General features: G+C 30.9%; 2 protein-coding genes across 3 annotated transcripts; both read right to left on the bottom strand.

The window, feature by feature from the left end:
- Positions 1-12,627: 12,627 nt before the first annotated feature.
- Positions 12,628-16,068, bottom strand: LOC133668275 (high mobility group B protein 7). Its single transcript, XM_062088051.1, has 7 exons — positions 15,914-16,068; positions 15,648-15,809; positions 15,394-15,481; positions 15,232-15,318; positions 14,546-14,590; positions 13,232-13,320; positions 12,628-13,118 (listed from the first exon to the last, which is right to left on the bottom strand). Exons 1-7 carry the CDS (start codon positions 15,988-15,990, stop codon positions 13,079-13,081), a joined length of 588 nt encoding a protein of 195 aa, XP_061944035.1. The 5' UTR covers positions 15,991-16,068; the 3' UTR covers positions 12,628-13,078.
- A 2,248-nt stretch (positions 16,069-18,316) lies between these two features.
- On the bottom strand, positions 18,317-22,196 carry LOC133668472 (WEB family protein At2g40480). Of its 2 annotated transcripts, XM_062088343.1 has the most exons (3): positions 21,853-22,196; positions 19,705-20,044; positions 18,317-19,584 (listed from the first exon to the last, which is right to left on the bottom strand). In XM_062088343.1, the coding sequence occupies exons 1-3, from the start codon at positions 22,129-22,131 to the stop codon at positions 18,581-18,583; spliced, it is 1,623 nt and encodes a 540-aa protein (XP_061944327.1). In that variant the 5' UTR covers positions 22,132-22,196; the 3' UTR covers positions 18,317-18,580. The 2 variants fall into 2 exon arrangements, with proteins under 2 accessions (XP_061944327.1, XP_061944326.1); XM_062088342.1 differs by having other exon boundaries at positions 18,317-20,044.
- Between the last annotated feature and the right edge of the window lie 270 nt (positions 22,197-22,466).

Below are 22,466 nucleotides of genomic sequence, written 5' to 3'. Positions count from 1 at the left end.
ATTTTGACCAGCTTCTATTTAGTTTATTGAGCATGTTTTCGCTGCGGTTTTCATTAAAAACAATTGAACATATGAAAATAATATTTAAATTGACAAAAAATATTTTAGTATTATTATTAAATTTAATATAACAGATTAAATTTAAAATATCTTGGCATAACTATTTTTTTAGCCCAAGTTTAAATTAAATAGTTTATAAACTTCACATGACTTTGTTCATTGGATGGATGCAAAAATATTAACAAAATACTAAAGAATAAAATTAAATAAAAAAATATATTTTAAAAAATAAAATTAAAAAATAAACATATAAAAAATTCATATTAAAAAAAAAAGGTAGAAATGGAAAGAAAAACTCAAAAGCTCAAAAAAACAAGGGAGGCGAAAAAACTCAAATAATCAATAAAAAATCCTTAAGCGTGTTAAAAAAAAACTTTATTTTTATTTTTATTTCTTTTTATAATGTCATTTACCCTTTTCTTTTTTGAAAAACAATATGACTTAAAAGCATTTAATTGCTTCCATTAGAATTCAAACCCATTATCTCGATTTAAGCCTGAATGCTTCAACCAATGAGTTACAACACAAGTTCATTAACTAAACGCTTGAAATAAATAATATATCAAGTTGTCCTTTGTTCATATAAACACTTAAACCAATTACCGTCTAACGTTTTTAGTTGTCTTGATAATAATAATTAACTAGTCTTAGCATGATGTTTGTATAGCGGGTAATTTTCTTTAGTGAAATAAGGTTCAAGTTATAATAATTATTAATTATTTTACTCGCGTTTTATTGCAGGTTATTTTTTTTTAATTAGTGTTTTTTATATAAAAAAATATTTAATATAAATAAAAAAAAAACTTATGTATTCATTTAATTAAATAAATCGAGAACCATCTATATAAAAAAAAATCATTAACGACAACTAAAAACAAAACTAGAAAATTTGATAGACAAATATAAATTAAGATATTTAATCTCGTGGCATAGATCATATACCAGATTAAGTTTAATGAATTTCTTTATTAAAATAATTTTTTTATTAAATCAAATTATAATAGAAACATACATGTATAAAATTGATTGAAAAAATATTATACAATACTACACATATTAGAAATATTATACAAAAATAAATATTTTTATTTTTAAAAATAAATTTCATCTATATTTATTTTTTTAAAAAAAATAAAGATGAATCATAAGAATATATAACTTTGAGAAAGATGGTAGGAAAACCAAAAGTAGAAATTCCCTATAATTAAAGGCAAATCAAGGTTACAGGTATGAAAATGTCTATCAAGTCTAAGAGGGGCAAGAGATATCTTAATTGAGGAAAGGCACAACAAAATGCCAAAAGTTGATGATGGGACAATAATAAAAAAAGAAAAAATAATAAGAAAAGAGAAAAGAAGAAGAAGAAGAAGATATTGAACTATGAACATGTCTTTTGATATCTTTGATAAAACCTTTGGTGTCTCCAAATGATTAGATTGGTTGTCCATCAAAGAAAAAGTTGGAGTTGCTTTATAATCTTTGTTAAGAGAATATTGATCATTTAAGTGAAAATAAAATTGATGAGGCTAATGATTGGTAATGAACCTTAACATTTCCTTTGATTTAAAATGGGAGACAGTAAAAAGATAAAGGAGTATCATGAAATAAATGATGGACAATATTCTCTTTAAGTTTGAGATTGACAATGAAAGGAATGACATGATTATATGCCAATGATTGATAAGAATGGAGCATCTAGAACCATTGATCGAATGAGTTGAAGTTGAAAAGAGCTGCATGGTTATATTCCAATATTTGACTTTGATTGACAACACTAAAAGTTTTTTATTGATGAAAACTCTTATTAAGAGGTGATGCATTATTATATGTCATTGTTTGATTTTGATTAAGGAATATTTCTTAGAAAAGGTGAGGCATGATTATATATCATTGATTGATTATGATTAAGAAAAATGGAGTTTTTTTGTCCAATTTTAGAAAACAAAACTTATTGGTGAAATGTATACCATGGTTAAATGTAATTTCTTTTACAAAGACAACAAAAGAAAGAGATTGAAGTGAATAGTTGATGGTGATCTTAGGTCTTTGAAACCCTCAAACAACTTTTGAGCCTATGAATTTCCTTTTTTTCATAGTCATGAGTCATATCCTGTATTAGATGCTTTTAAAAGCTTTTTTTATTCAAGTAAGTGATTTGAACCAATAAGTGACACTATCAAAACATGAAAAGCTTTTTCATAAAGGTTGTGGCTTCACAAACTAAGTTACTGATTATTATGCTTGCTGATAAAATAGGTGCTCAAAATAGAAAATCTTTTTTTATAAAGCCTCGAGTCTTGACTCGAGCCTTTTGCCATTGAAATCCATAGAAAGTTATCTCGTCACATACCATCAAATGACATACCAAAAATAAGAGATGAAAATTGACACAAGAAACCATAAAAAAGCCAAACAAATGCTTTCATCTTACATCGAGTCAATTTCTGTTTTTAAAATACAAAATAATTAAAGAACTGCATGTATGAATAATGTGTGTTAGATCTTTAAGCAAATAAGCTTAATTTTCAAAATTTATATCTCTCTGATTTCTTTACAACAATTAGTTTTGAATAGATATGACCCTTAAAATTCATAAAGTTGATTAAAAAATAAGAAAGCAATTTTCAAACAAAAAGTCATCAACCGAGTTTGCAAAGTCCTATACAAAAATAACATTGACACTTCTTAATTGTCCTTGAAAAGTTGGGCAGCCATGGATAATGCAATGGAAAACAAACAATATTTAGATCAATTGGGGGCAAAGAAACACATAATCAAATGATGATTTAGTGGGATTCAACAAAGCTATGATTAACGTCTAGCAATGACATATGCCTTTTGATGATAGGCAAAATAATGAACACAACTAGTTCAGCTAAGGGAGATGTTGCCTAAGAAGTCTGTGATTTACTCAATGAACTTCAGCAGCAGTTGAGAGTAACGTTGCACTTAATGGGAATCTTTATGTCTAAAATGTTTGGTTTACCTTTTTGATAAATGGTTATGAATTTTAAAAGATGTTATCACATGGATGCATTTGGATAAATGTTGAAAGGATGCATTGATGTGAACCTCATGATCACGTGGTCACGCAATCCACGCGCAAAGACATCAATTCCCGGAAAGCCAAGTAAATCAGGTTTGATAGGAGTGTGACACAAAGATAACTTGTACCTAGGCACCAACACTATTAGAAACGAAAACCCCCACCCAATGAATATTGATTCGAGAATGAGAAGTATAAGGATGACGCCAAGAAATCAATTGTTCTTTAATAAGTTGTTTTTCAGTTCTTTATAAGACCAAGGAAGGGAGAGTATATCATCAACACGCACACACAAAGTACGACAAATAAGAAGTTTTATTAATCTGAATTGTCTAACTTACATATTTGGTTATGTTTTTATTTATATCAACTCTAGACTTAAATAAACTCTAATAGACCCTCCCTTGGGTGGACTTATATGAAGCCTACTTACAATTAATCCAAATAAGTAATAATAACCTAAAAACTAAGAAGAAAATAATAAAAATAATAAAACTCCAAAAATTATTATCCTAAATATACTAGAATAAGATTTGTCACCCTTAAGAAGTTCCAAATAGAGTAGGAAATCTGATCTAAAGGTAGAATTAATTCTAAAATCTTATTTCCTTATTGTAGCTAGGATGAATAAGGAATCCATGTAAGAAAATGATTCTGAAACATTTATGAATCCTTGCCACACTTGGAAACTTTATTGCAGCCCATTAAAGATCCTTGTAAAACTAGAAGATTCCCAAAACAAGTTGTCACATCCTTGTAGAAAAAGAATCCTAGCCAAATAGGAAGTCCACAAGTCAAAAGGAAGTAAATAACAAAATTCATACAGCCTCTATTGACTAGTATTGCAATACCTTCATGAACTTCGATTGACCTGAAATTTTAACCCAAGGTAGGAAAGCATAGCATGTTAAGATACTACACATAAAGTTTCAATCCGATCCAACAGTCGGATTGAAAATTTTGATTATTTCCATGAAACTAGACAGTTGTACATTTTACGTCAGAATCCGAATTTGATTGTTTTTTTTTTTTTTGCCTGGATCGTATCATTTCCTCTCTTTTCAAGATGATTCATCCTCGAATCATTAACCGAGATAAGGGATAAGGTTTTAGCCTTTTTTTGAAGCCCTTGGAGTTCTTTTCTTGCCAGCAATCGTCGCCAACAACTTTGAATGAAGGTAGCACCCTTCTCTTTCGTTTATTATCATTGTGACATTTTTGCTCCTCTCTTTATAAAGCTTGATGGGCATCAACTAATGTTGTTAACACATCAAGTTCTTGCTGCATCTCCCTTAGAATACGACATAGACTCTTGGTTTCTTTTTTTAGAACACTAATCTCCTTATTTCTCTCCATTTGATACCACCTTTCCTTTTGAATCCTCTTCTTTTGCCATAATACCCTCGTTAGAATACATGAAATCCTTATTGTAATACTCCTTTTGCATTTTATTTTATTTTATATCAGAACTTAAAACGAAAGCTAATGACAGTAAAGAGAGTAAGAAGACACTAGAGACTGAAAACTGACCCTTAATTACATGGACTTTCAATTGATGAACTTAACAAACCCTTTTAGACCAAAAAAGGGACCCTAAACCAAACGACTTTCAAATGGTCTAAATTTTGATATTTAGAGTGAATTCATATGAAAAAACCAGAATATAAATTTTGATTTAATTCTGAATTGATTTGATATATGGACGTGAAACTGACGCAAATCAACCCATTTAGAACCTGAATTTGGAACTTAAACCAAACGATGTCCAAATGAGTTGAAAATTGATATATTGTGCAATTTCACCTAAATAACCAGAATATCAATTTTGGCACAATTATAATATGGTTTGATAAGTGGACGCAAAACAGAAGCGAAACAAACCCTTTTGTCCTAAATAACGCTTTTTTTTTGTTCTTTTTTTTTACTTTAAAAAGGAAATTCTGGACAGAAAGACATTAATGACACCTTTCTTTTAATTCCAAAAGACTCAATTCAATGCAACCAATCAAGAATAACGTAGGAAGAAGACAATCTGACCGAAAATGATTTGAAACAAGATCAGACCCGAAACAAAGACGACAAAAAGAAAATTGACGCGGAAGATAAAAAATACAAGAAATAAAAGGATATAATCTGATTAATTGAGTCAGGCTCTGATACCAAATGATGTGAACCTCGTGATCATGTGGTCACGTAACCCACACACAAAGACATCAATTCCTGAAAAGCCAAGTAAATCAGGTTTGATAGGAGTGTGACACAAATATAACTTATACCTAGGCACCCATACTATTGAAAACGAAAACCTCCCCCCAACAAATATTGATTTGCAAACGAGAAGTATAAGGATGACGCCAAGAAGTCAATTGTTCTTCAATAAGCTGTTTTTCAGTTCTTTATAAAACCAAGGAAGGGAGAGTATCTCACCAACACACACACACACATAAAGTGCGGCAAACAAAAAGTTCTATTAATCTAAATTGTCTAACTTACATATTTGGTTATGACTTTATTTATACTAACTCTAAACTTAAATAAACCCTAATGAACCCTCATTAAGTGGACTTATATGAGGTCCACTTACAATTGACCCAAATAAGTAATAATAACTCAAAGACTAAAAAGAAAATAATAAAAATAATAAAAATTTGAAAATTACAATCCTAAATATGCTAGAATCAAATTTGTCACCCTTAAAAAGTTTTAAATAGACTAGGAAATCTGATCTAAAGGTAGAGTTAATTCTAAAAGTCTTCTTTCCTTGTTATAGCTAGGATGAATAAGGAATCCTTGTAAGAAAAGGATTCTGAAACATTTATGAATCTTTGCCACACTTGGAAACTATATTGTAGCCCATTAAAGATCCTTGTAGAACTAGGAGATTCTCAAAACAAGTTGTCACATTCTTGTAGGAAAATAATCCTAGCCAGATAGGAAGTCTACAAGTCAAAAGAAAGTAAATAATAAAATTCATACAGCCTTTGTTGACTAGTATTGTAATGCCTTCCTGAACTTCGATTGACCTGAAATTTTAAACCAAGGTAAGAAAGCATGTTAGGAGACTGCACATAAAATTTCAATCCAATCCAACAATCGTATTGAGAATTATGATTGTTTCCATGAAACTAGACAGTTATGCATTTTACATCAGAATCCGAATCTTACTATTTTTTTATTGCCCGGATCGTATCATGCATGCTATCTAGATTGATTAAGGACAATATGATTTTAAGCCCGCCGATTTAAGGTGCCTTTCACTACATGAATGTGAGTGATAAAGGGAACATCATTGATAATGAAAAAACATTTCTTTTTATGATATGATTAGACAAGCTGAGAGCAGTTTATTATGAAGAACACTAAGCATACAATAATGAGCCTTTACTGCACATCTAAATGACTTAACAATTCCATGGTGGTTAATGATAACATATGCTTAAAGAGTATGGTTCAACTGACGGCAACTATACGACTCATTGATAATCTAAGATGAGGTTGACACTAGAAAACCTTTTGACAATTGTTGGTGGAATGTACACAACTAATCAGATGGTAATTTTTGAAGTAATCCAAGAAGTTGGATGAATTATTAAAAACTCATGTATGATAAAGTAAGCAATACCACAATTAGAGTTATAGTTAAGCTTGATAAACAATGAGAGCAGTAATCATCATGCACAACCTAGATTGGACATTTACATACGAGCAAAGGATTGGCATATGGTATGAGTTGGTGAATCAGAGGATTAAAAAGGCTTTGGATAGCAAGCAAAGGCACCCTATGACGATGAAGCATTGAAAAGGAGAGGGCATATATTTCAAACCAGGTAAAGATGCATGCATGTCATCTAACCCCTAAGCATTGCATAAATGTTTTTTAAATTTTATAGGAAAAACACATAATGAAATTAGAGTTGACAAAAATAATTATTGAATTATGATAGTAAGGAATCTTAGTTTTAACCCTGCAATTAAGAAAGGAGGAAAAAAACCTTGTCATTAGGAATTTCTATATTCTTTGGCATCGAGGAATGTCAAAATTTTCAAACCCCACAATCGAGAAGTATCAGATGCCAACCTTGTAATCCAAATGTTCCAAATTTAATCAAAATACTTAAGATGCCTTTGGATAGTTTTAGTTAAAGGGAATTGCTGAGATGTAGGATTTCAGGTCAACCGAGAAAAAAAAAATGTTGATAAGATACATTTTTTACCAAACTAGAAGCAAACTCACGAGTCAATGTTGTTTAATTTCTATCAAGGAAATAAAAATAGAAGATTCTCAGGAAATGAAAGTTCAAACCCTATCATTAGGAAAAATAAGAAAAACCTTATCATCAAGAAATCTGAGTTTTGGGAACCCCGTAATCATGGATCTTAATTTTCAACTTGCAATCATAATGTTTGGATTCAATAAAAATAGTTAAAACACCTTATAAAGGTTCTAGTTGAAAGGAATCGTTGAGATTCAGGATTTCAGGTCAATTGGCTGAAAACATGAGTCATTGAGATGAAAAGACTCTGCCAAAAAAGAGTTGCACAAGAAAATAGTTATGAGAATATGATTATCCTAGTAGAAGATAAAGATTTGTGTTCTAATTAAAAGGGATCGCTAGATTAAGATTTTAGGTTAATCGAGTTATAGATAAAGATTTTGGTTTTGGTTAAAGCAAATTGCCAGATTAGGATATCAAGTTAACCGAGCTAAAGATAAAGATTTTGGTTTTGGTTAAAGGGGATTGTTGTAATGAGATTTCAGTTTAGCCAAGCTATAGACGTAAATCTTGGTTCTAGTTAAAGAAAATCACCAAATTAGAATTTCATGTTAACCGAGCTATAGATAAAGATTTTGGTTCTGGTTAAAGGGAATCATCATATTAGAATTTTAAGTTAACCGAGCTATAAGATAAAGATTTTGGTTCTGGTTGAAGGGAATCGCCAAATTGAGATTTCAGATTAATCGATCTGAAGACAGAGATTTTGGTTCTAGTTAATCAAAGTGTAAAACCAAGATTCTAGTTGAAGGGAATCATTGAGATGCATGCTTTCAGGTCAACAAAGCTTAAAACACAAGTTACCAAAATGATATAATTCATTTCCTCAATGGAAACAGTTGAATCATAATTTTGGTTTAAAGGAATTGTCGCAGAGATAGAGTTTTAGGTCAACCGAGTTAAAGTTTTGATAAGATTAGGTTTGAAGAACAATTTGTTTGTCTTTATAAACTTACAAACACAAAGCACTTGGTAAGTCTTTACTCTGTAAATATTGTATAGAGGGGGCATCTGTTGTTACCCATTTGAGGACCCTACATAAATATATACAAAATATACAAAATACAAAAAAATAAAACAATATATATACATTAGTAGGAAGCATATGAAAAACAGAAAATTGCTAAAGACTAGTTGACAAGGATCGAAATACCCAAAGTTGAGAACACTTGACAACATATTTTTGACTTATAAAGGCCCTATTGGCAAGAAAAGTTCAATTGGAGAGGAAAATTTAAAATTGGATGTTTAAGGACTTAATTAGAATTTTCAAGGTTTAAATTGAATTTATTAAAGGCTTAATTACAAGAAAAATTTATTTTTTAAAGTCAATTTAGACTTCAATTAGAAGAAATTAAAGTCTAGAGGTCGAATTGCAATTTTAAAGAGTTAATTTGGTCAACTTAGAGGCTTAATTGCATAAATATTAAAATTTTAAAGCCAATTAAGGACCTAATTGTAAATTTCGAAGACCAAAGATCAATCTGTAAGTAGTACATAATTTTAGGGGTAGCAATGAGTGAAATCAGGGGTCTAATTAAATAAAACTGAAAGTTTGATGGTCAATTGAGGATTAAAATGCACAAATCAGAAATTATGGACCAAGATGAAAAAGATGCTGAACTTTGGGGTAGATAATTGTGTTTGGCAGGGATAAAATTGCATGCAATTAAAAGTTATGAGGTAATTACATGTACAATTAAAAGAAATTAGAAAAACAAGGACTAAATTGAAGTTTTTCAAATCCCAAATTTAAAACCCTAATTTTTAGGGTTTAACCTAGACGACATATCACTCAGATTTAATGAAGGGATTGAATGACGCGTCGTTCAACTACTGTTCATCTTTTTTTTTACAGTTTTGACTGATCAAGTAGGCATCTTCAAGCGAATGAATATAGCATCTCTGACCACCTTAAGGGTTGTAACCACCACCATATAACTGAGAATCACCCCCTCTATAAAGATGAACTACTCATATCAAACGTTTACATTCCATTTTCTTTAATGATCTCAACAACATCTTGTCCCTGATCAGTCATCAATACATTGGCAGATTCTGAGATGATCGAGTTGGCACCTTCAAGCAAATGAATGTGACGCTACAGACCTCTAAATCGAGCAAAGTTAGATCCAAACAAAAGATGTGCTCCCCATCTACCAACTTCAAGTGGTCTTCAATGACGATGACGTTGCAATTGCTCCGACAAGACTTTGAAAGTGGGTAACTTAGTCATCGATGACTGTGATATCCATTTTGTAAAACCAGTAATCTGTTTTTGTTTGTTCATACTTCAAGTCTTCTTAGTGTGTTCTTATCAAATGTTGGTCACGTTTCTTTTAATATCAAAATACCAGAAATAAGCTTCTTGGTCTTCAAGTTTGGGAAAAGCACCAAAATCTCCAAAACCAAGTTGTGAAATCATCATTGTAAAACCAACATAGGTACAGAGCTCACAGCTGTAAAACATACCCAAAACTCTTCAATTTTGACCAAAGGGCCAAGCTTTGATGAATAAGGATCCATCTTTGATTATATCCATAAAAATCTTAGCTTGAAACCCTATAAATACCCCTGGAAAATCAGGGTTAGGGGAGAAAGAAGACAGAATAATATTGAAAAAGGAACCCTAAATGTGAAGGTTCAAGAGCCTAACACCATATTTCCTCAACTTTAAGAGAAAGTAGCAACCTTGAAAAAGAAATGACAGTAACCATTGTTAGAGCTTGGAAGCTATAAAACCTTCATGTAGTCTAGTAGATGATGTTAATAAGGCACGTATCTAGCTTGTTCATCCATGTTTAATGATGTTTCAAAGCATTTTTTTTATCACATTGATTGTGGTTTTTGTATCTATTAATATGTGAAAATGTTGTTTTTATTGTTTAAATCTTGTTCTAAGTTATTTGTTGATGTTCTTAAATACTTCGGTGATGTTTATTGGATGAGTTTTGATGAAATGGAGTGATTTTGAAATCTACCAAATATAGCAGCAAAGTTATGGTTATTGTTATGATGCATTTTATTGGTTTGTAGGTTTCTGTTAGGTCTTATTGAAGGTTTAGAAAAATAATTTGAATCTAAATTGCATAAATATATAGGATGGTTTAAGTTGACAGTTTTGAAATTTAGAACCTCTTACATGATTTTGATGTTATTTGTTAGTTTTTTTTTTCAAACACGTTTTATTATGATAGTATGACTTGTTAGAATGAAGAAATCATATTTTAAAGGTAAAAAAATGCCAACTTCTGAGGTTTGACAAAGTTGGGTATTGTTAGGGTTTTTTCTGGGTTTTTAAGGCAATGTTCTTCATGTTCTTGGGAAAAACAATGCCTTATCCCAATGATTTGGATCAATTTTGGTTCAATTCTTTGCTCTAAACCATTCAGACAACTTGAATAGTAAATAATTTAGGGTTTATTTGCATCAATATCAAGTTTTTGAGAGTTTTAATCCTAGAATTTTGGTTTTGAATCGAAACCTATTTTGACAAAATCATGTTGATTCTTTGATAATCAAAGTGAATGGATATTAGATTATTGATCATTTCATGATTTATAACATGTTTGTGCCTTTGTTTTGATGGTATTAGGTCTGATTGGAATCCACGTTGTTGGGTTTAGGATGAATGTTCTTCATGTTTTTTTATTTTTTTGGGGTTTGATCTGTTTTGTTCAAGAATTTTTGAGTTTTTATATTTTTTTTGTTTAATCTGTTTTTTGCTTCGATTTTGTTTTTGGTTTGTTTGTTGGTTAAACCAGGGTCTTTGATTCGATTTATAGTCAAACCAAAGATTTCAAGTCAACTTTGTCGAGTTAAAAGTTAAGACCTTGTTTACCTTGCAATCTTTTTGCTTAAGAGTTTTTGGTTTAAGAGTGTATTTGACAAACACTTTCTTAAACATGTTTTGACAGTTCTATTACAAAGTAAAATGGATTTTCCAAACAAAGCCTAAAAGACAATAAAATATAAATATATATATATTATTTTTTGTATATGGCCAAAAATCCTTAAAATTATTTGATCATTTTAAAAAAAATCTAAAATATTTTGGCATGTTTTAAAAGATGACAATGCATAGATTTTACAACAAGTTTGTAAAATTTCAAAGCATTTTAGTTTATATTTCAAAAAAATTTAAAATTTATTTTTGGCAAGAGAAATATATTATTCACTTTTAATATAAGGATAAAAAACCTAAAATTGAGGATAATAATTTATTATTACTCACTTTAATATATGGATAAAAATATATATGAGGTTAATATCCAAGATATAATTGGAAATATTACAATTCATTTACTCATAATATAAGGATAAAAAAAAACTACATGGAATTTTATCCGAGATATTATTTGAAATGACATGATGACAAAAAAAAAATCCAAGTTTATCCTGAAAAAAACCTGAATGATAATTAAAGACATTTCACAATTCCATACCGATTTCTTGATCTACAAAACTAGGGTTAGTTTATCGTAGTAAACCCGCTATAGTAGATTGATATAAATAGAAATATCATCATACCATAGTAAACAACGAGAAAAAACAATATAACCTATCTCAAGTAAGACGTATTATGGATGCTAATATCTTCTCTTTACGCAACCAGTCTCTTGTCTAAAATCTCTAAAAAACCAATTAGAATTCTTACCATAATACTAGACGACGATTCTTTTATCTAACCAAAAACCATTCTAGAACACCACTCAGAAAATATCAACACGCCCTCACGAGGAGAGTACAATGTGAGTGTTGATCACTTAGATAATCTTTTCATTAACATGTTATTAATTAATTGTTTTTATCTTTAAAAAAAGAGAAACTATGTGATATAAAATTTAATCCAAGAAAAGATAAGTAACAACCTTACAAAATCAAATGGAATACGAGGATCTAATACCTCCAACCTTAAAAAAAAAGTTATCTAATGTTTATAAAGGAGAGAAATATTATAAGAATTAAAGTGCTAGAAAACAAAGAAGGCAAAAAATTAAACAGTATTGAAATTAGTTAAAAAAAATTGAAATTGTATATCAAGGCCAACCATCATTCAGGATGTTACAAGTTAATTGTATCTATCTTTAAAAAAAAAAGAAATTACATGATATAAAATTTAATTTAAAAAAATACAAGTAGTAACCTCGTAAAATCAAATAGAATAAGGGGATCTAAGACCATCATTCACAATGAGTGAATGACTGTATGACTGTGTGACAGTTTATATATTGATATGATATAGAGTTTGAATCCAAGGTAGTTGAAAGATAACATTACTCAGGCTAAACATACAAATAATAATCCTACAAACTTTCTCTAGGAAAAATTTCCAGCCACTCCACTCACAACGAATGTTGGAGGCTAAAACCCTTGAGCAAAACACGTTAAATGCACTGGAAATGCCGAGTTAACATAAACATTCACAAAATGCCCTGCATCTCTAGTCCAAATTACTCGGTTGTATTTCAGATCACAGGACCCCAAAATGTAAAAAAAATTAATTCCAAAAGAAAATTGCTAGCTAGCTAAATGGTTAGAGCCCTAAACTCCTAACGATACTATACAATAGCCAATCGACTTGCCTTTTAGAAGATAGGTAATGGTAAAAATTCTCCACATTTTCCACCATTTACAGTCAGGCGGTTCCATTATATCAGTCCAGTGCAAGGGAACCTTTAAATTTGATCTTCAAAATTCAGCGAGAACTCTTAGCCATCCATGTTCTCACCATTTCCCTGAGTCAAGAGGTAAAGTTCAGTGTACTAGAAATGCCATGCTTAAGCAGAAAATGTAGCTTTGTTGGTACTTAAAGACAGCCAAAACTAGAGCATAATAGATGAAGTGGTACCATTCCCATGTGTTAAAGCTCTCAAAATCTTTGTACTGAAAACTATAACAGCTGTCAGAGTTGTCGAAGTGTTCAGAGTGTTCATAGAACTGCCAAGGACTCAAACAAGAATAAATCACTCGTAGACTGATAAATAAACAACTACGTGAATGAGAACAATTGAAAGGCAACTGAATTTTATCCAGTGTTGTCAAAAGGCACTTAGGCGCTCGCTTAAGCTCTACAGCAAGGCCACAACGTCTTTATAGCCTCAAGCGATGAATTTCAATAAAATGCTGCCTAGGCAAGCGCCTAGCGAGTGTATGCCACAGGTGTTAATGCTAGTGCTTGCTTAAAATATATCTTTTTATGATGAATTTTTTTAAAAAAATTTATTTATGTTTTGAACTATTTGTCCAGAAATAATTTAGAGGGTATTTTTGTAAAAAACAAAAATGAGAGTAAAAAATAAAAAAATTATTAAAGTGAAAGAAAAACACCTTAGAAGAGAAACATCAGCCATACCTTTACTTTTCAACAATGATGTTGAACAGAGAAGAACAACAGAAGTATAGAAGAAGTCATACTTTAAATATATTTTTTAGTGCTCTATATTTTATTATTTATCATTTTTTGTTTCTTTCTCACTTATTTTCTGTCTTCTTCACTCTTTTTCTCTCTTTCTTTTCCCATGTTATTCCTTTTCTCTCTCTTCACATGTCCATATCCATTTTAATTGTGTTGAAATTTCTATTTTTTGTTTTTTTTTTTTATTCTTGTTGTGTTTTTTAAACTTCAGTTGATAGTGTACCTGCATTCATAGTTCTTACGAAAATTTAAAATTTTGGTTCGTACTTAGCATATATTCAGTAAATTAAAATTATATTTAGCAATGTTTTTATTACAATAAAAGAGATCTGCATGGAAGTACAACTATTTGAAAAACCTTAATGATATGAAGGCTCAAGTGAAGGAGAGGAAAGCATCGATGATGTTTTTGAAGATTAATGAATAATGATGATGATATTTAAGTTTGATTTTTAATCTATTTGATAGTTTGCTATTTTAAATTATCTTATTTTGTTTTATGGGTGAAAAATACAATTTTATATGATTATGCTATAGTATTTTATATTTTTATTTTATTTTCTAATGATATAATTTTAATTGGGAAGATATATATATATATATATATATATATATATATATATATATATATATATATATTGTTCAAGCGTGCACCTAGCGCCTCAAGCATTTTACAAGCTTAACACCTTTGAGCACCTTTCAGCTTTAACAACACTGATTGATTTTATGGAAGAGAAGTAGACTCACCGGATCAAACTTCCCAACTATTGCTGAATCTGCCTCATCGTTTACCTACAAAAAAGGATCCCATCAGCTGAATCTTTAAAAAGTTTAAGATTGATAAATATGATGGACCTCCATTGAAAATAGAAGTTCGGTAGTACTGTTTAGAAAGCAGATTGAGTTAGAAGGAGGGGCTAGGTGACAGTATCTGAGAATATATATATATCAGCAGATGGGACATGATAAACATAAGCTAATTTATTTACAATAGGTAGATAGATTTCCATTATCTGAAACCATTACCTACACCACTATGCAACTTAACGACATAGATAGAAAGCAAAATGAAAGGGACATAGGAGATGTGGAATAATCCAAAAGTCAGTTATTTCAAGATTATGCATTAATGAGCAGTACAAGTCACCTCCTGGAAATTGCGTCTACAAGCAATTTTGGCATAAGATAGAAAAATGCATCCAAGTTCAGTCTATAAATTCACTGGGTATAAATATTCAATTGTGAGCCCCAAAACAGGGAAACTCTGGGCCAAAGAAGAACGTAAACTGAAATTATAAACCCCCGCAGAAAAAAAAAATTGATGGGAGTAGGATGGAGACGCCATAACGATGCCTGTTAGCCACGAAAGATATACTTGTGTTCGGTTCCTATTGTTCAAAAACAATGAGACCTGGCATATAAAGTAAAAATACCTCTGACATATGATTAATATCTTGAATCAAAGATTTAACATGAGCCGAGTAAATCTCATCAGCTCTCGTGATATATGGTTGCCTCTCCTGTACAGCCAAAACAGGTTCGCTTATAGTCCACTATAGAGTGCAGATGACAGACAACTGTACTTATGATCATACCTCCTTTGACATGTTCCTCCAAGTCTCGAACCCTTTACGATCAATATCAATTATGTTCCAAATCTTGCCAGTCTTCATGAAATCTTCCCTAGAAAAATGTCCACAAAATAAAGCAAATGTTTTCAATTTAAAAGAATCAGTCCTATTAACAGTTTGAATTGCACAAATATGAACAGACAAACGGGGCACAATCATTGGAAGTTGTTAATTTGTTTTTTAAATGAAAACTAATAAACCCCAAAATGATGTAGTACATGAAGAGACGGAAAGGCGATCTGGGTTGGTCATAAAAGCTTTGTTGGACAACGTTTTGTTTTCCATCCAAGCCTTTGAATCTCTTCACATTGTTTTTGGTTCCAGCTTCACATTCATGCAAATCAGCCAAAGCAATTGCCACCAAAACCCCACAATTGTTGCTGCAATGTGGATAAGAATGAAGAAAAAAAACTACTAGTAATTAATAATAATAATAAAAAAAACAGAGAACAAATTAAGAACAGCATTTTATAAGTTTAGATACCAGTTCTCGAAGGCACTTCCATCAGGAGCACGACGGATTCCACGGACCCTTTTGCGGGTTCTTGGCGGGTTCCCCATTGAAGTACCTTTTCAAGCTCTGCAGAATTTTCTACTACTCTTTGTTTGGATTATGGTTCGGGGTAATTTTATAAGTGTTTGTGTTTTTTAAAAGAAATATATTAAAAATATATATTTTTAATTTTTATATTAATATATAAAAATAAAAATACTTATAAAATATTATTTTAAATTTTTAAAAAATATATTCGAAATTAAAAAAATAATGCAAACACCCCCATTAGTTTATTATAATTTTATTTATTTATTTTTTCTCAAATGATAACGCTAAAGGCGCCAATTAATATTGCGCGGGCCAAAAAGGATAAAAATAATAATCTTAGCTCGTAAAGTGAAAAACTTTTCCCGCGGCTGCGAAAAAAAAGAAGAAAAGGACGAGAAGATGCATCGACTTCCAACTAGAAGTTGACACGTAAGAAGCATCGAGGTACGTGTCGTGATTGCTGTGGTAAGATAAGAGCACCTGCGAACACGTTCAAGGTATTTTTGTTAATACCCTTCAAAACGACAACATCTTTTGCCCCTGAACGCTGCTCCCCCCGCGCTTTCAAAATTGAAGCTATTTTACGTTGTTGTTTACCATTATTTTTAAAATAATTTAAAATTTTTTTATTTTTTTATTTTAAATTAATATTTTTAAATTATTTTAATGTGTTTATGTCAAAAATAATTTTAAAAAAATAAAAAAAATATTATTTTGATATATTTTTAAATAGAAAATACTTTAAAAAATAATCGTAACTACACTTTTCAACACTAAAGCCTTTAAATTATTAGGTGTGGATGGAAAATACACGGCTTTTAGCCATGATAGTAATTATTTATATTCAACCTAATTTTTGCATCTTCACCTGCAATGGAAGTGCTTAATTATATTTTAGTTAGAATAAATACATAGTAAATAAATAAAATATACAAAGCAAGCGTTAAAGAGTATTTTTCTCTAACACAGCCCACGGACAAATGCACATGCCATAGCTCCGTCACAACCATCTCCTCATTTTATGGACTCCTGTCCGGGATACTTCAGCAAAGTAGCAGTTCATATTTGCCAGAATCTGAATTAGTAAAGTATATCTATGACATAAGAAAAGGGCATAAATAATGTTCAATTAGTAGTAAATGTTTTGTCACTCCTGCTCCAAAGTCACCTGACTTGTCTCAAGGGGACTTTCTTAAGCATGATTAGAAAAACAATAGTGGTTTATTATTTGTCAAATAATCATCTTAACCCAATAATTTAACTTGTTAGGTAAGATTTCAAGATATAATTTATATTATTTTCTAACACATCCTCTCAAGTGAAAGCCTTTTGAGCTCGAAATTTGCACAGGTTCACATTACATTGTACTTAATTTTTATTAAGACTATATTTGTTTCCTAGAAAGTGGTTTTCGGAAAATCACTTTCCAAATTTTTCTGTGTTTATTTATTATTAAAAAAGTTGGTCAACGGAAAACACTTTCCAGTCAAAGAAAAATTTGACTTGGTTTCCAGAAAAATATTTTCCTAAAAAATTTAGGCGGAAAACACTTTTCGGAAGTTGTGAAAAAATTATAAATGTCATATTATTTGCTGATTATATCAAATTTGGTTCTCAAATTTTATTTATATATATATATATATATATATATATATATATATATATATATATTGTTTTGAATATTTATTTTTCAATTTCATCTCTTAAAATTTAATTTTTATATTAACTTTGGTCCTCATTTTTATAATTGTTATTTGCTTTTCCATTATCATTTTCTTATTGAAATTTTTTATCTGTCAAATTTAGTCTTCATTCTTTTGATTGTTACTTATTTTATTTGAAATAATTTATGAAATGCTAATTATTATTATTCTAATTTCTTAATCTTTCATTTTTATTTTATTTTTTAGATTTGATTTCTATTATTTTGATTATTATTTATTTTATTTGAGATCATTTATGAAATTTTTTTTTTTCAATTTCATCCTCATTCAACTTTTAAATTTGTAAGATTTGTTCCTCGTTATTTTAATAAACTTGAGAAAATAAAACATTAATAAGTTATTTTTCAGCTCATTTTCCATGACATAACCAAATACTGGAAAGTGTTTTCCAACTTATTTTTCATCACACTATCAAATATCGGAAAATAATTCACTTTCCTGAAATTCACTTTCGAAAAGGAAAGATTCAAACTTGTGACCACTTAGTCATCAAGTTTCTAATATCATATCAAAAAATAATCTTAATCTAATATCTTAAATTATTAAATAAAATTTTAAAATACAATCTATATTATTTTCTAACGTAAATATGTCCTTCCACCGCAACATAACACGCATGTAAGAGAATAGCTCATCAGACTCCCAATGCCTTCCATAGGAAAAATTAATATGAAATACCCAGCTCAGAGTACGAGCCAAGTCCAGGGACAATAAAGCAGCAAGTACACCATACAAAAGACATCATCTATCTCTAAGAGAAAAAAGGATACAAACCTACAAGGGCATACATTAGCAGCACAAGCAAGCTAAAATCATAACTCCAAACCAATACAAAGTAATTAAAAACATTTCACTACACAACCAGAAACTAATTTACTGCATCTTAATGCATCTTCATATTGTTCAAATCTTGCATCTTTTTCTTGCCTGGTTTTGTCATGGGCAGCGATATATGAATGAACCCAAACTTTCTCCTTTGTGTATAGAACTGCTGCTTCTGTTCACCTCCATGTTTTTCAACTCTCGGATGAAACGTTAGATCCTCCCTCAGTTCATGAAGCATTTGACTCAAAGCCACCTTTTGCCTCTCTGTGCCGCCTTCTGCTGGCCTTGCTGCAACATATTCTTCCGCTCTAATTTGCTTCCTGCTCAGAACATCCCTCATCGAAACTGTGGTTCTCAGAACAGGCTTCGGGCCATCACCAATTAGATTGGGGTTGTTCACTTCATTTAATGGAGAATCCTGCCGTTGATCGGATGGATGCAAATGGAAATTACCAAGCCTGGTATGATAATATGCGTCCTGTCCCACTTGATCATCCTCTGGCATCCATTTGCGGATAGCCTCTTCAACAGCAACTTGCTTTCTATTGGCCATATCGACTTTGTTCAGAGCCTCTTCTAAGGCTTGTTTGCTTAGTTTAACTTCTTCCGTTGCTTCCCTTAGCTTATTTAGAATAGACATTTTAGTAAAGTGAACTTCTTGCTTTGGAAGCTTCAAAGTTTCCACTTTCTTCTGGGAAAGCTCCTCGGCCTTCTGATCTTTAGGATTTAGAGGAGATCTTGCTTCAAAGGAGGGAACTTTCTCTGGTTCTGGCAAGGCATATCCCGATGAGCTCTCATCAGTTGATAGAGCCTTGATTTCTGCCAGGGCAACAGCTTCTGCTGCTCTTGCTGCTTCTTCCATCTTCTTGGCTGCCAGCAACCTCAATTCAGCAGTTCTGATGTTAGTCTTGATGTTTTCAGCTAACATTCCTTTTAAAACTTCCGTTTTTTGGACTTCATCCATTTTCATTAAATACCCTGCCTTGTAATCAGTTTCAACATCATCTGCAATATGCGGCTTCGTTCTTGCTTGCTTCAGCTCTTCCTCCAGAGATAACCCCCCTGCAAATTTTGATGTTAGCCTCTCACGGGTCTTTTTGAGTAAGGTTTTCTCTTTCTTCATTTTCTTATTCAAAGACTCAACAGAAGTTTGAATCACCCCAAGGTCGTTAATGGTTTTACCAAGGTTCAATTTCGCTTGCTTCAACTCCATTAAGATCAGATCAGGCGATGCCGTAGGGCAAGGGCTTAAGCTTATTAACCTCTGTTCGCTGTTGTTGACGTGAAAGCTATAGTTTCCCTTGTTCATTTCTTTGATAGCAGGACTTGACATCGGTTCATCAGGAACTGTCATGCATCTAAGCGCTTCCTTTTGCAGCTGCTGCTTCAACTCTTCAACAACCCTTTTTGTCGTTCCAAGTTCTTCAAGGACATCGAGTGTTTCCAATTCTTTCACAATCAGATGCTTCTCCAATTCTGCTGCTTGCTCCTCTACCTTTTTTATGTCGATATCCTCAACGCCCTGTAGCTCATGGTTATTATCTGAAAGGGAAGGTGCAGAAATACACCATGTGCAAATTGCAATGCATGCTTTAAAGATCACACATCAGATTAGGAAATCAAATACCAGTAGATTCCTCATATGAAACCTTTTTAGAGCAAAATATAGGCTCCACGTTGGGTACTGAGACAGTGTGAAGTATTATTGAGAAAGTAGTTTCTGGCAGTCAAAGATTGAAGGAGTAAGGAAGATCAATCTACTAGAAAATTGATCTCTTCAATAAGAGTATTCAAAGGGGCTAAATTAGAGAGAAGTTTTGAACTGAAGCATGGTATCTTTATGTAATTTCGAAGCCATCGATCTTGATTAAACAACAATGAACAGTCAGGCAACTATTTGCAAGGGAGGGATCTGGAATTCACATTGTGTGAAATTTTGCTCACATGATGTTTTCAATTTAATTTTTTATAATTATAGAATAAAGTTTTTTTAAAATAAAATTATTATAATGATAATTAAAAGATTATTCCTTTGTTCCATGTTTTTATATATAAGATTATAATTTTTATGGGAATATTAAAGATTAATCTATGAATAATCATATATGAAACTAATATGGAGAAAAAAATTAAAAATTTCTTAGGAATATTCAATGAGAACAAAATTACTATTTTGTTATTTTTATTCCAAATTTTCTATATAAATTTTTGAGTTAATTATTATTTTACTTTTCATAAAGTTGCTTAAAATTATCAAGTCATGAATTTTTTTATTATTATTAAAACTTGCTTTTCAGATTATAATAAGTTTTTATTTAAAAAATAAAACTTCCAATAAAAAAAATCTTTTTTGTCAAAACAAAAAAAGAAACCCATGGATATAAAAAGGAATATTTGATCAAAGAAATATATTTTTTTCTTCTTAACTGGTAATTGAGACTTTTATGAATATTAGTTTTATTTGCCTTTAACCTTTATTCAAAAAACTATGATTCTAATAAAAAAAATATTTCATAAGAAACACATAGATAAATAAAAAAGGAATATTGCCTAAAAACATGTTTTTTTCTTCTTCTAGAACTTAAATATAGCATTATATTTAATATTGATGTGCTTGGAAGTTAAATAGTTTTTTTATTTAACCTTTAAAGACACAAATTTCCGGTAAAATAACTTGTTTTTATAAAATTTAAACATATTATTTTAGAAAAGCAGACTTGGGAGGCTATAGGTGTAGTTTACCCAATATTAGAATGAACTAAATCTATATATATATCCTCTGTTTAACATTGTTGATGTTTTTCAATTAAAAATATATAAAAATAATTTTTTTTATTGTTAACATAATACCTTAAAATTATTTAAAAATATATTTAAAAACATTAATTTAATATTTTTTAATAAAAAAAATAATTTAAAAAGTAAAAGCTGCTAGAACATAAAATAAATGAGTTAATTGAGAAGAATTTTTTGTATGGGATTGTGACCTAAAATGTGATCATTGTCACCTATATATATAATGTTTTTTTCTCCACTATATATCTTGATTTTGTACGTGATTCAACCAATAGCCATTCTTCATCTACCAACAAATTTATTGATATAATTAAAAACAAATTAACGAAGAAATAACACATTTTTTTCCCATATTTTATTTTTAGTTTAGCAATGGACAAACGGCTCATCGATCTTGCTCACACGCAACAAGAATCAAAACCTTAACATGACTAATTCTCAAACTGCCAATTGAACACTATGTTGAAAAAAAGAATTTAAATTATGATCAATACGAGAAAATAAATAAAGAAAAAAAGAAATGAATTTACTTACATAACTTTCTCCAATCCTATAGTAATAAGGCACCCATGGCCCGCTTCCACCGAACCGTGTCACAGCCTCCTTGACCGATCCAAACGGAGGAGACGTGTCGATCTCTGCTCTCAAACCAACCTTCCTCGTCCCCTGGTTACCTTCATTTCCATTCTGTTCATTGCAAAACCTGAAATTCTCAGAACCCTTTTCGGGCCTTATTTCCCGGATCCCAGGCGTGCCGGGAACCGCTTCAGCAACAGAGTATGGAGGCTCAGGCTCAGGCACAGGCTCAGTCATCTCCGCAATGGCAGGCTCAAGTTCAGCTGATGGTGTGTAGTGTTAAATGTAAAAGTGAAAGGAAGGGCTTTAATAGGGTCTAAAGAGAGAGCCATGATGGGCATGCAATCTTTAGAGTTTGTGTGTGATGATGGTGTTTGTGGTCCGACTCAACAACTCGGGTCGAAAAAGCAGCGAGACAACCCGGGTCCACAGTCCACTCAGCTGAGTCTGGGCTTTCATCGTGTGAAGTTGTGTTCACGACATGGTGGAGTTCATTGAGGTGGTCAAAGCTAGGAGTTTGTAAGAGAAATAAAAGAAGAGGCAAACAACTAATAGAGAAATCACACGTGTAT

Source organism: Populus nigra, chromosome 11, assembly GCF_951802175.1.
Source record: "Populus nigra chromosome 11, ddPopNigr1.1, whole genome shotgun sequence".
Taxonomy (NCBI): domain Eukaryota; kingdom Viridiplantae; phylum Streptophyta; class Magnoliopsida; order Malpighiales; family Salicaceae; genus Populus; species Populus nigra.
The sequence above is the reverse complement of the archived record's forward strand: the minus strand, read 5'-3'. Positions and strand labels throughout refer to the sequence as shown.

Excerpts from the sequence above, each read along its gene's own strand:
- LOC133668275 (XM_062088051.1), bottom strand. The coding sequence starts at position 15,990 with ATGGGGAACCCGCCAAGAACCCGCAAAAGGGTCCGTGGAATCCGTCGT. Across the intron at positions 15,482-15,647 it reads TCGCCTTTCCGTCTCTTCAT|GGAAGATTTCATGAAGACTG; the intron begins GTACTACATCAT and ends ACATTTTTCTAG. Across the intron at positions 13,119-13,231 it reads AGCTTTAACACATGGGAATG|GGAAATGGTGAGAACATGGA; the intron begins GTACCACTTCAT and ends CTCTTGACTCAG.
- LOC133668472 (XM_062088342.1), bottom strand. The coding sequence starts at position 22,131 with ATGACTGAGCCTGTGCCTGAGCCTGAGCCTCCATACTCTGTTGCTGAA. Across the intron at positions 20,045-21,852 it reads ATAGGATTGGAGAAAGTTAT|GGCGTTGAGGATATCGACAT; the intron begins GTAAGTAAATTC and ends CATGAGCTACAG.